The 13,315-nt window shown below is 36.1% G+C and overlaps 2 protein-coding genes across 13 annotated transcripts in view; one reads left to right on the top strand and one right to left on the bottom strand.

The window, feature by feature from the left end:
* LOC135159761 (CREB-regulated transcription coactivator 1) overlaps positions 1–9,913 on the top strand; it is a 31,841-nt gene extending 21,928 nt beyond the window's left edge. For all 10 annotated transcript variants that reach the window (XM_064115792.1, XM_064115787.1, XM_064115783.1 and 7 more), the window contains 6 exons: positions 229–381; positions 678–785; positions 867–1,028; positions 2,567–2,641; positions 2,751–2,901; positions 4,088–9,913. In XM_064115792.1, coding sequence (XP_063971862.1) covers positions 229–381; positions 678–785; positions 867–1,028; positions 2,567–2,641; positions 2,751–2,901; positions 4,088–4,305 — 867 coding nt within the window. In that variant the 3' untranslated portion in view covers positions 4,306–9,913. The remainder of the gene's footprint in view (positions 1–228; positions 382–677; positions 786–866; positions 1,029–2,566; positions 2,642–2,750; positions 2,902–4,087) is intronic.
* A 66-nt stretch (positions 9,914–9,979) lies between these two features.
* LOC135159765 (uncharacterized) lies at positions 9,980–13,114 on the bottom strand. Of its 3 annotated transcripts, none has more exons than XM_064115796.1 (4): positions 12,958–13,114; positions 11,061–12,276; positions 10,578–10,787; positions 9,980–10,285 (listed from the first exon to the last, which is right to left on the bottom strand). In XM_064115796.1, the coding sequence occupies exons 1-4, from the start codon at positions 13,047–13,049 to the stop codon at positions 10,037–10,039; spliced, it is 1,767 nt and encodes a 588-aa protein (XP_063971866.1). In that variant the 5' UTR covers positions 13,050–13,114; the 3' UTR covers positions 9,980–10,036. The 3 variants fall into 3 exon arrangements, with proteins under 3 accessions (XP_063971866.1, XP_063971867.1, XP_063971868.1); XM_064115797.1 differs by having other exon boundaries at positions 9,980–10,276; XM_064115798.1 differs by having other exon boundaries at positions 10,578–10,767; positions 11,113–12,276.
* Between the last annotated feature and the right edge of the window lie 201 nt (positions 13,115–13,315).

Here is a 13,315-nt window from a genome sequence, read left to right as displayed (position 1 = left end):
TCAATTAAACAAATTTGCTTACGTTTGTAAAACGAATCTCCGTAGAATCAATGACTTCTCTAAATTTTCACTTCAATCCATCACATTCACACCAATTGAACCGTGTAATGTAATATCTAGTTATATGTTAGATATACGACGAATTGAAGAAAAATCAATAAGTGAAGTGGAACACTTGGCATTAATTCCTTGAAGTCAAATTTATTGGGGGATAATAATTTTCACCAGGGTGTGGCATTGGAGAATAGCACAAGTACTTCGCAACAGGATCTACAGTCCTACGGGCAAACGCCTGCTCAACCACCACCTTCTGCGTCACACAGTCCTGCTCACCATTACATTTATCAACAGCCACACAGTCCAGTGCCACCACAAAGTCCCGTGAGTGTAATAAACTTTAATAAATGGTATTCATTAGTTTTATTGCAAGATTTCAGGGAACTTTCCTGCATTTTCCATAATTTGTTAGAAATCACATATTGGTTTTATTGAATCATTGGACGTGCTAGTTGAAAATATAACAAAATCATTATCTCGAACAGATGAATTTTTCCTCTTTGATGACCTTCCTCGATATCCCTGTTAAAAAATAAGATTCAACTTCGAATTACAATGATTTCTTTAGAAAAATTAATTAAGTAGATATACTTATAATCTGTTGTGTCCTTCAACTCTAGAAAACCTCGCAACCTCAACATCAACAACAGCTCAATTCCCTCGGTTCGTACAGGACAAATCAGCCAGTGAGACCCTCCCCCCAGTCATCTCCTGGATTAACAGTTCAAGTAAGATAATTCTTACATAATTTTTCGATTCACCAATCTCTCCGGAATTTTTCATTGATCTGCGGATTAATTCAATTTAAGGGGAGCCCTCTGAGCTACAGTAACAATCCATCGGCACCACCAAGTCCCACAGGCCATCCCGGACCACCCAGCCTCACGTCGGACAGCATAGACCAAAACAGCTACTTCATTAATCAGGCACAGGCCGCTGCACTCCAACAGACATTTGAGCAGTTTAATATGGTTAGTAATTAATTATTGATTCGAGCATGAATGGGTCGGCCCACGGTAACATCTATGCTGTTTTTAAAGTCTAAGCTCATAGTTGTAATCAATAATACGAGTGCAAGTGGCAAGCGAAGCTAAATCTATACGAATAAAAAATAACTTGATGGATTAAAACCGATAATTAACGAGTTACTTATGCTTTATGTTTGTGCTTACTGAAGGGAGTGGTGAGTAAACATTCGTTGATAAATTAGAGTCAATTTTTAATTGCGACATAAAAAACTTAATTTCGATTTTTCCCTTTTTTCTATTCCAATAAAATTGACAAAATATCAGGAAGTGGTGAGTATATTTCAATTCTCACGATGAAATATAAACCCATCGTTGCGAAATTGCAAGAGTTTAGGCAATATGTAGTGGGAAGCATGCGAAAAATTCTAATTAAAATTACCTCCCACAAATTGTGACTCAAAAGCTCCAATTCTTTATTCTGTTACCTGCCTACCGTTAGGACTGGGCCCAAGTTGTGCAGCAGCTCGTGGAGTCCGGTTGGACCTCGCAGGTAGTTGTTATTCCCCTCCCATCGTCGTAAAACAACGATATCAAGTAGAATAGCAAATCCTGGGCTCATCGGTCCATACACATCAAAATAGAATAAAAAACTCCAGTGATTTGTCTGGGAAATTATATTAAATTCTTATTAGACTTCTACTACCATCGAAAAAGTTTTTCACTTTTTATTTTTTATGAAAACGAAAATAGTTTACCAACAAGTCGTCAGAATCGAATGATTTTCTACGCAATTCATGTTATTTCCACACTTTCCATGGAAATTTTTCGGGCCTGCGGCGAGCGCTACACAACTCCTCCCCTGTGCCGAAAATAGTACATTGGATCATAAGGATGGAAACGGGACGTTTATGAGGAGTGTGCAGTTTGTAGCACGAGGCGTTGGCGAGTCGTAAACGAGGTTCGCCTAAGGCGATACTTTGCGTCCGTCAGAAAAAGTTATTTTTTGGAGGATGGGAGGTGTGTAACACTCGCTAGAGGCGAGTGCTTCCTTCCTAACGATCAAAGACCACTTTACCCATGAGAGTCAAGCCCTAGTTACATTGTATACCATTTTGAAATTCAACAAAGTAATCGAAAGTCTCTATTATGCTCCTGTTCAATATCAACATCGACATATTCCTCATGATAATATCGATATGATGAGCTTACATCCGTTGTAATGAGTGACAGTTGTTTTCGCACTGAGGCGAATCTCTAGAAATCTTTGATTGTCCTGCTACTAAGTTCAAGCCCAGACTCAACTCAACAAATTCCATGTGTTCACTCAGAGACTTACAAAAAAATGTAACTAAGAATAAAAAATATCGAAACGTTTTTGAACATGAAAATGACAGAAAAAAAGCTTCGAGGTAGGCGATCGATGGCAGCTTCAGTCCGTAAAAAGGCCATTAAAATGCTTTCAACATTGAGGAACACAAAAAAACATGAACACTGTCATGCTAAAATAATTAAAGGAGAATTATGTTTTATGTTTGCACTAGATGGATTCAACGGTGGACCCCAACAGCATTAGTTCGTACATTGGCTCGACGAACGAGACGTCGAGCTACAGCCAGGTGAGTCTACCCTATAATTTACCTCATCTATCACAGGATTTGAATAGTTAATTAATTATGGCCTGGGGTAATTTATGGTTTTTTTCATGATACTTTGTTGTTCCAACAGAATGATATGATTAATGTGGGCGGAGAATTGGGTAGTAGTGACGGAGGATACTACAGTACGAGTCCTCAGATGGCATATCAACCGAGGACACCAACTACGACGCAACAATTGACGCCTCAGACACCCAATACACCTACAATTATACTGACAGGTGAATGAATATTATTTGGGTGTTCAATTGGCCGGTGAAAGGTATTTTCCAAAGGACAACAAGGCGAAAATAACACTTGGATGATCTTTAATTATACTGAAAATCAATTGCGACGAATTCAATGATTACTCCATATTCATCACGCTAGAGTGCCTCTTCACGTTTCTAAAAACCGGTTCGTGTGCAGAGCTTTCTGATCCTCGAATCCGGTACATCATATTCCGGAATCTGGAATATTTCAGGTTCACGACAATATTCAAATCAGGACAACACTAAATTAGGATTGAATAAATTCTGAATTGCGTTTAAAATCGATAAATCCCCTACCCTCGACGCACCTAGAGAGCATATTGATGATAGGGTCTTATAATTACCTAAAAAATACTGAAATTCAACATTTAAGACGTACTAAAATCAGTTTCAGTCAGGAAAGTTCTCAAAGCCAGACCATGATACTGAAATGCCGAACCATTAGTACGTTCTTAAAATACGAACCACTGAGGACGTAAAAATGGATCGTCACGCGATTGAGGAGGGAAAGGGTTCTGTAATTTATGACCATTGTTGATGAAGAAAATAGGGGCTATGCTTAAATCGTGATGTCACGCGGTAAAGAATTGAGATAGTTTGAAAGAATTATATAAATTTAAGTTTTTAGTTTCACTTGCCCAATTTCGACTAATTGGCTAATGAAATCAATCGATCGCGGTCCATCTTTCGTGATAACGTACCTGTGTATATATATACGACGCGATCACTCAGATAAGTACAATGGGAATTCAGTGACTGTCAGTCGTCGGCGAAAGGTCATTGGGACAATTATTTAAAACCATGAATGAAGCAGATTTAACACCTGTATTTCTGTAGTGCAGTGGTGAAGAATGATGGGCCGATTTATTCATAGCTCCGAATTCGGTTTCCAAGATTTATGTTCCAATTAAAAACCGATAGAAAGATCTTCATAAAGATCCTGCATAATTTCGGACCGAAACTGGGTTAAACCTCGTTTCAATATCAAGTATACATTGATTAAATCGTGATTAACCGTGAACTGATAAGCGTTTAGACTCTTGGGAGGAGGTAAATGTAAAGTGTTTACCCCCTCTGTCCTAAGGAGACAAGCGCTTTACATTGTCTGGATTGAAAAAAAATGACGTATTAAAAGAGGCTGTCATTATGTTCGCAGATTTTTCGGGGACAGATGACCTAACGAGTCCAGAGTTTGCCAAGGACTTGGGCTCATCGATGTCTGGTGAGTTTGATCCAGATTTATTTACATCGGACGATGCCCTGAGACAGGGCCTCGGACCCATTGACCTGGACGGTCTACAGATGCTCACCGATCCTGATATGGTGATATCAGATGCTAATGCCGAAGATCACTTTAGGCTAGATCGTCTTTAAACAATTATTTTTATTTAGCTAGAGAGATAATCATTTGCAAAGCATTTTTCCAATTCCAAAAGCATGAAATAACGTTTATGAGATAATTGAAATTATCGTCGACTCATATGTGGATTCAATTCACCTGCTCCATATTTTTCTCTCTTAGGATAAATTGTTATTTTATCCTGGTGTTGTTGGATTTTAATTCGAAACGAGGACAATTTGATTGACATTATTCGATAATGCTTCGGATGAATTTATTCAGTCTATTTTTGACAAATTTCTGCGATTGATTTCTATGAGGGGATTGAGTTATTTGTGGTTCGATTTAGTTCTGGATATATCTACCGTTGGGGTAGACAATTATACAGGGACGACCGACTGATTGATTTATTACAGCGTTTGTTAATTACTCAACAATTTGGAATTTAATATTGGAGTTTTTTAAAAAAGTTTGAAATTTTGTTGATTATTTTTCCCACCCAAATTTCAGCCAATAGAATTGCACCATTTGTTGATATTTTGTATAGCCTACCTCGAATATCAGCGATAATTTTTTGAATATTTTGGTAAACAAACGACACTTAACCAAATAAACCTCTTTTCATGTCATGGCACAATTCTCTTGGCCGAAATTTGGATAGGAAAAATAATCCCCTGAATACCACTCGAGCTTCAAAATTATAGAATATTTCCCTCTAGGTTCCCTGCATACAAATGAAGTCGTCAAGTTTTTCAGGAAAAATCACTCGTGCTTCGCACTCGTGATTTTTTAGCCTGAAAAACTTGACTCCTTCATTTGTTTGCAACGAATCTATCGGGAAATATTCGATAATTTTGAACCACTTGTGGTATTATATGTGATTATTTTTCCCATCCAAATCTTGGCCAATAGGATTGCACCATTCGACGTTATTTTGTATAGTCAACACGGTATTTCAGCGGATATTCTTGGAAATTTCACTGGAAATTTTGCATGTTGATATATATAAAAAAAAACAAATGTTGAAGTAACCCTCAATTGTATCTGACAGATTAATGGCAATTCGTTGAAAATTATGTCTCATGGTGCAATTCTATCGGCCAAGATTTGGATGCAAAAAATAATCCCCCGAATACCACTCGAACTTCGAAATTATCTGATATTTCCCTCAAGGTTCCCTGCAAACAAATAAGCTTGTTAAGTTTTCCAGAAAAATCACTCGCGCTTCGCGCTCGTGATTTTTAAACTGGAAAACTTGACACGTTCATTTGTTTGCAACGAACCTATCGGGAAATATCCGATAATTTCGGAGCTCTTGTGGTATTACATGCGATAATTTTTTCGTATGGTGAAATGAAATTGAATTGTCAAATTCTGGGGCATAATAATCTTATCCAAAGACGCATTATCTTGCGTCTTGAACAGTTTCAATTGTCAATGAAAATTAAATATATAGCAAGATGCTAAAATTTAGAAGTGTACAATTTCAATCGATATCTCCATAATTGAAAATACGTGAAAAACTCTACTCCTCATTCAATTCAATTACAGAAATTATGACTGTTATATTTCTTTGTGCCTCCGTTTGAAAATTTTTCATCTATGCAACAAATTATTTGATTTGTTAACGATTGAGTTGATTAGCATACTTGAAATTTCATCGTCGTTATAAAAAAATTTATCAATTCTTTTTTTATTTTATACTACTTTGTACATTGTATCATAATATGATCTCTAAAAATGCACAAAAGAGTGAAATTATTAAGAGTAAAGATTAGTGAATGACAATGTATAAGGGAAACATTGAGAGTCAAAGCATTCAATTAATCCATTAAACTCAATTTTCTCATAAATATGAATAAGTGACTGGATACTGTAGATAAAGATTTTCTTTTCTCAAATTTTACATATTTTTCCTCTGTTCCACTTCTTGTTTCATCTTTGTTCTGTTTTTTTTTGTGAGTAAGAAGAGATTTATAAATTGTGATTCGCCTCGAGGCATTCAAGTATACAGATATACAGAGACAAGTTAAATATATATAACTGTTGGAAGGAAAAGGATTGATGTTGAGAGGAACATAAGAAGAATTTATTCGACACTGAATTTGTGCCCGAAGGAGCACGTTTCGTAGTCAATACTTTTTTAAAAATTACTTTCCCTTTGTACGCTACTCGTCAATGTTTTACACAGAAACGGATTTTGTTGCAAAAAATAAATCTCAGTCGTTTCTTTACATAATTTCTGTATAATATTTTAAAAATCGCAAGTTATTGTTAATTAGAAAGTTGACGAGTCCATTCTATCGTTCAGTGAAATGAGGAGACAATATAGTATTCCATTTCTTGTCCGGAAAATTTTTTATTTACACCAACTGCTTTCTTCTTTCCATTGAATTGCGATAATACAGGCCTTCGGCACGCTGTGATAATTAATTGTTGTTATCTGCATATCATTTCAATCTTCTTACAATTTTAACGGGGGAAGTTAATAAGGAAGTTCATGTTAAGAATATCAGTGGAGAGCTAAGGCAGATTCATTTAGAAAACTGCCACCGAAAAAAACCGTAGCGATGACGCAATAATTTAATTATCTTTTTTTCTCATCACAAAATCAATAATTTGTTTTCTCGTGTGGTGTTCCTTGAGTACAGAGGGTTCTTGTAAAAATTCCTTATGAATTTACGGCGATAATTATGGAGCGAAGATTAGGATAATACAATGGAATGGTAAAGGTCATGGGGAACAATGAGGAAAAAATAACAATGAAAAATTGAATCATAATAAATATAAATTTGTGGCACGTATTGGGGCTCTCGCCTGTACCCTCCGCAATTGTCAATTGATTTTTTGAAAGTAATACTGTACTTTATACACATTTGAATAGTTGTTAATGAAATAATTGTCGGTGAGTTGAATGATCCTTTCTGGAAGAAAAGGCCCGAGTAGGTTTTACTAAGAAAAGAATGTTTTTATCTACACAATCTCGTAATTTTCAAATATTTATCCAAATGGGGGGAGGGGGGGAGAAATATTAGGAAATTTCATGTTCTATCATTAAGAAAAATTTGATACAAGTGTAAGTGAGCGGATGAATTTTTCAGTTGAGAGATTAATTTGAAAATTCAGTTGAATAATTTATTTGATTTGTGAAATCAGATAGTCCATTTTTCTCTTCCCTTAATCTCATTGTGAATTCTGCTAAGCAGTTGACAGTTGAAAGACTAAACTGAAAGGCAAGAGGGAAAATTCAGGAAAAATAGTAATAGTTCTGTGAGAGCAGTTTCCAGTTGTTTTAATTGAATTCTCAGTGTTCGGAAGTAGTGCCAAAAAATAAGAGGTCTGCGAATTCCGGAGGGATTGGGAGGTAATGTGGTATTCTATTCACTTAGATTTTATTTTTTGTTGATCCAGCGCAAATGTTTAGTACTTAAACAAGTGGGGGATTAGGTAAATGGAAGGGTCTTCATCGAATAGGGGTCTAAATATCACGGAACCACTACAAAAAATATTATTCACCATTGTATCTCTTTAAAAATGACTAACTAGTACGAAAAAAAATGCACTATCCGCGGTAACACGGTAACAAATTAATTACTTTTTACATAATAAAATCCCTGTAATGAGAGAGAATTACACAGCAATATGTCTGTGTATGATAAAGAGACCAATAAAATTGGACCCCATACCAATTGCAATGGTTATGTATTATGTACCGTTATATTTAGACCAGATAATATCGTTCAGACCAGACACATGAGAATGAGATTCGAACTGGGAGCTAGGACATGAAATGCTAATGAATCGAAACACTAGTCTTTATTGCCTTTCTTGCAATGAAATTTGTTCAAAGTGGAATCAGGAGATAAAAATAGTTATATTTACTCAATTTATTCTTCATTTTAATGAATAGATTCGGTATAATTTTTGGAGTTTTTTCAGTTATCTCCTCATACCACAGAGTAGACAGAATTATTCTTGTTGAAGAATTATTGTTTTTACAATGAAAGGGAGAAATTAGAAAGAGTAGAGAGGGTGAAAAGAACCTCACGATCTAGAAAATGACTAGAGGAGGAGAGAATGGTTTTTATTATCTGTTACTTGTTTCATTATTTTATGAATCAAGATTGCGGGAAGAGGGAGACAGAAAATTATTGTAATTATTTGTAAATAGTCGACGTTACGTGTGGATAAAACAGCCAGAATTTTTAGATGAATCCCGGAAAATCCTTGTGATGTGGGGATAATTGTCTCATATGATCATGAATGAACAACATTTACTCAAACATCGATTTTCATAGTTAAACAGCATAAAATGACGAACCAAGAAAATACGGAAGAAATGTTGAAAAAAATAATAATCCAAGTACTAAACAATTTTTCTTCCCAATTTGTCCATTAAAAAATGCATGATTAAATCACATTAAAGTCATTTTAAATAAAGCCTTGCTGACGATAACTGAAAATTTAATAATTCAATTCAATAAATTTAATAAATAAAATTCCAATGTCGTTCACGCGCGAATTCAAATAATCTTGTAACAATGAAAATAATAAAAATATATTTAAAGAATTCGCAAGTCATGAGAGACAATGCGAGGTGACTTTTTCAAATTTTTCTTACATTCTGATATTCGATGTTGACGTCATTAGATTTTAATAATTAAAAACGAGCATTAAATAATTAATTGGCCAGATCATCTTCTCTATAATAAAAACCAAGTATGAAAATGGAAATAATTAATTGAGAAATTAAACAAACGGACTCGCCGTATCGATGGAAATTTATTCGTCAAATTCTGGTTACGAATGGTACATGGGAAAGTGTATATCCATCTCGGTAATAGCTCTCTAATAATTATCCGTCTCTTTTCAATTCCCACCATCCCTCCCCCCTCCTCCCGAGCCCCTTTCACCCTTTATACAATTGAAAAAATAATCCAAAACTACAAATTAAATGACTAAACAAGAACATACAAACGTTGTAAATAATATTCCTCTCACGCATTGTGTAATATAATAGTTTATACATTTATTAGAATAACTGTAACGCTCGAACTGGGGGAGAATGACGAGAAACGAGTGAAAAAAAAAGAATAATATTAAAGTACGACAATTGTAAATGCGCACAAATTACTGAGAAAATATTGAGGAAAACATGAAAGAAGTGATAGTGTCAGCTGAGAGAATAATTATTGGATGAAGTCGAAAAACCTGGATGTATATCTCATTAAAATCGATAGAGGAATAAAATGAAAATGGGTATGTGCAATGAGAGTGGTCGTTCTACTGTGCCATGGATGAGAGAGGAACAGCACATTAAATGTTAAAGGAAAATAGAATAAACCGAGAGCGATGGAAAAAGAATAAATTCAATAATAAATTGAACAAAGACAAAAAATAGGACACCATAATGAAAACTCTTTATCCGCTTTGTTTTCATCCAATTGTCAGAATTTTTATCCCCTTTTTTTCTAAGAAAAAAAACCGTTCTATCGCATAATGAAAAGTTTAATAAATAGTTAATCGGACATTTTTTAGAGTTTAAGGAGAAGTTAGAAGGGAAAGAGAATGAAAATCCAATGTTTTTTAGAAAATTTTGTAAATAATCAGGCTCTATTAAATTGTCGTTAAATATCAAAAGAATTATTTATTCATTCGTCGAGACCTGACCCCCTTCCCAAGGGGTTTAATGCTTAAAGTAGCTATTGAGCACAGAATGTCACGTGATTATGCTAATTACATTGAGAATTATCTTAAACTTTTTCATCAAGACGATCTTCTGATTCTCTTGTATCGTGCTAAGGCCGCGTTAGGCTGGTTGGGGAGACCCCCGAAGGCCTCTTGGTACTCGGGGGCGAGCTGTGCACCCAAATCCTGAGCATTGGCAAGGTCTCCCATCGAGTTTGCATCGGCAACAGAATCCGCCACTACCTCATCCAAAGGCTCGTCCGCAGCCCTCTCCCATCTTCCTTTAATTTCACCTCCATCGAGGCCTCCACTCTGTCTCTGAATTTTCTATTTATTTAGAAAACCTTAAACTTATCTCAAACAATTATTCTACAAAAATGTCAGATTTTGTAAAAACTTGATAGAAAGCTCAGGTTTTTTGGAGTAATTGCCTAATAATCCCCAAAGAGAAATAGAAGTTGTGTTCACATCAAGAACGTTTTGGCTCATACCGTTGGAATGGACAAAAAAATAATGAGAGAACTTATGAAAGTTTCCCATCCAGTGATTAATTCTTTAAATCCTCCGGCTTACCCAATGCCTCATCCCGGATTTATAAATGATTAACTTGAAATATTACCCGATGCTTGTGTCTCGGCTTTCCCCCTCGCTTCTTCTTGTGAGACCCTATCCGTCTCCTCCGAGCCTTCATCTCCCTCCGTTGTCTCGTATACAATCGGCCGGGAAACAAAAAACTTTCACGTTCATCCCTAGTCCCGCTAAACTTGGAATGCTTTAATCTTCGTTTACCCTCCTTCAATCCCTTAGACCTACGAACAAATCGATTGGCCTGGCTCTAACGTCGTATCGTCTCCAAAAATACTCAGGTAAATATTCCAGTAGCTCATGTTATCTCACCATCGATTGTTACCCAACATGTTCATTTTTTGTTCTACTCAAGTATTCAATAAGGGTCGAATATAATGTCCTCAGCAAGAACGAATGTTTAAATTACCAGCTCTTTTGAAAAATTAAAAAACCAAATAAAATAACAATTTGCCTGGGAAATTCGCATATTCGTTTTTGCTGACTGCACCTGGAACATTTACCCTCATCATTTTACCTCTGACTTTTCAATTTCCAAATCTGAATCACTGTCATCGAGGCCATTGTACCTGGGGGCTGGTATCACAGATTTTCGAAACTTCCGTGTTTTAGGATTTCCCTTCCTCCTTAACTTAATCTCCTCTTCAATCTCGCTGTTATCGCCAAGATCATCATAGACAGCTGCCGATCTCTTCCGAATGCTCCCATGTAAGCTATCATCTTCTTCAGCGACCTCTGCCTCGTCCTGGTCAGTCCCATTAATGATGCCAGACTCCTCACGGTCATCCTCTTCCAGTCGTTTCTCCCTGCCACTATCATTCATCGTGTCCTCCACATTCTTCTCCTCTGATCTCATTAATTCATCATACTTCGCGTTATTTGCCTCGATCTCTTTGATCCTGGCGTTTTCCTCGATCTCTCGTTTCACCTTCTCTTTCACGGCTTCAATTCTCCTCTGCAGTTGATCTTCAACTTCTTTTGGCTCATTTTTATCTTTGTTCCGAAGTTCATTTTCAGTTCCGGAGAGAGGTAGTTCTCTTCTGACATCTTTCTGCAGATCAGGACTACTTTTTGAGGATACGGCGTCTATTTCAGACTTTTTTAATCTGTCAACACTGTCAAAAGTGTCTTTCGGTGATTCTTGACCGATTTCGAAAGTATCCACTTCAATTTTCAGGAGACGCGGATGAGACGAAACGTTTGGGGTAATTATTTGACGTTTTTTCGAGTCACTTTCGCTTTTCGAAGTATCCCCAGAGGATTTCGATCGCTTCTTTAAGCTCCTAATTTCATCCTCCACTTTCTTCTCTACTCTTTCTAGCTGGGATTTTGCTAGTTCTAAATTTACTTTCTTTCGGAGGTCTTCTTGCAGAATTTTATCTCTCTTCACACGAGATTTATTTGGAACTGGGTCATTTACACCGATTTCTTCAACCCCTTGCTCGTTTGATTCTTCTTCGTTTGTCATGGCTGCACGCTTGTCCACGCTGTGGTCATCAAAGTCATTATCAGCATCCGAAGGTCCTCGGTTATATCTGTCTATACTCTGGAAGCTATCGGACTCCTCGTCGTCCAGATCGTCCTCATAATCTGATATTGTTTCTAAATTCTTTGCTAGGCGTTTCCGAATGCTCAAAGGAAGGTCCTCGTATCTTATTAGGCGTTTTTTACGGAGAATTATGGTTCCTGAGGAGTTGGAATTGTTACCGGAGTCTTGGAGAGCTTCTTTTGACCTCAAATTATAATAAAAAAAATATTTTTTGGTTCGTGGAGGGTTATCAAGACTTCAGGTGAAGTGCCAAGGGAAAAATTCAATGAAACACGTTCTCCAGTCTTGGAGAAATTGCATTAACTTTGCAGAAGAATAAGATTGTGATGATAACTCATTTTATCAATAGCCTTACAACTCTCCCAATGAATGTGAAATCACAAGTTAGACAAATTGTTATCGATTGAGTGAGGAACATAGTCATTGTCCATTAAGATTTTTCTGTATTTGGAATCAAGTAGTTCTCGATAAAAATGTCAGGAGACTTTTTCGTAGTTGAGTAAATTTTCATGAGAATCAGTCATTTGGATTTATTCCCTGGAACTACTCCAGTATAATGGAACAGTCAATCGTATGTCTAATTATAATTTAATATTTTCATGATCATTTACTCATCATAATTTCAATGAATGTGAGGCCCATCCTTCACAGTGTGAAACAAGTAGTTGCATGGACAAACACTGAAGGACATTCTTTGTAGTTATATATTACCAACGAAATACTAGTCTCAACATTTTACATTGGATACCCTCATAATCAAGATGGCGACAGCGTCACTCAACCGTAGCAATCGTTCAAGATCAACGTGATAGATGCCCACAATTTATCTACTTGTGATTGTAATTAGTAATATAATTGTGATTACCTTAAATGTGTGACAGTGCTGCAATCAACGATAGTGCCTGTAATAATCGCAATGAGAATACAAGACCCCAGAGAAATTCCGAGTCTTCTCATCGTGCTGGCATCGTTCGTAAGTATTTCATTTTTTCATCAATGACTTTGTCAAATTTATGGGGTATTGACAGGCAAATAGATTTCCATATTTTGTGGATTGAAAATCAGGTTAAAACAACAGAGAATCAAGTCAAAATTATTTTTTTCTTGACCAGAACAGACTTCAAGATCTTCATCAACAATAACTCACAGACACTGTGGTACAAAAAATAAAATTTATTAGTTCTTCAATTGCGTTTCATTTTTCAAAATACTGATTACAAATG

Source organism: Diachasmimorpha longicaudata, chromosome 2 (assembly GCF_034640455.1).
Source record: "Diachasmimorpha longicaudata isolate KC_UGA_2023 chromosome 2, iyDiaLong2, whole genome shotgun sequence".
Taxonomy (NCBI): domain Eukaryota; kingdom Metazoa; phylum Arthropoda; class Insecta; order Hymenoptera; family Braconidae; genus Diachasmimorpha; species Diachasmimorpha longicaudata.
Note: the sequence above shows the minus strand (reverse complement) of the source record. Positions and strands in the feature narration are given on the sequence as shown.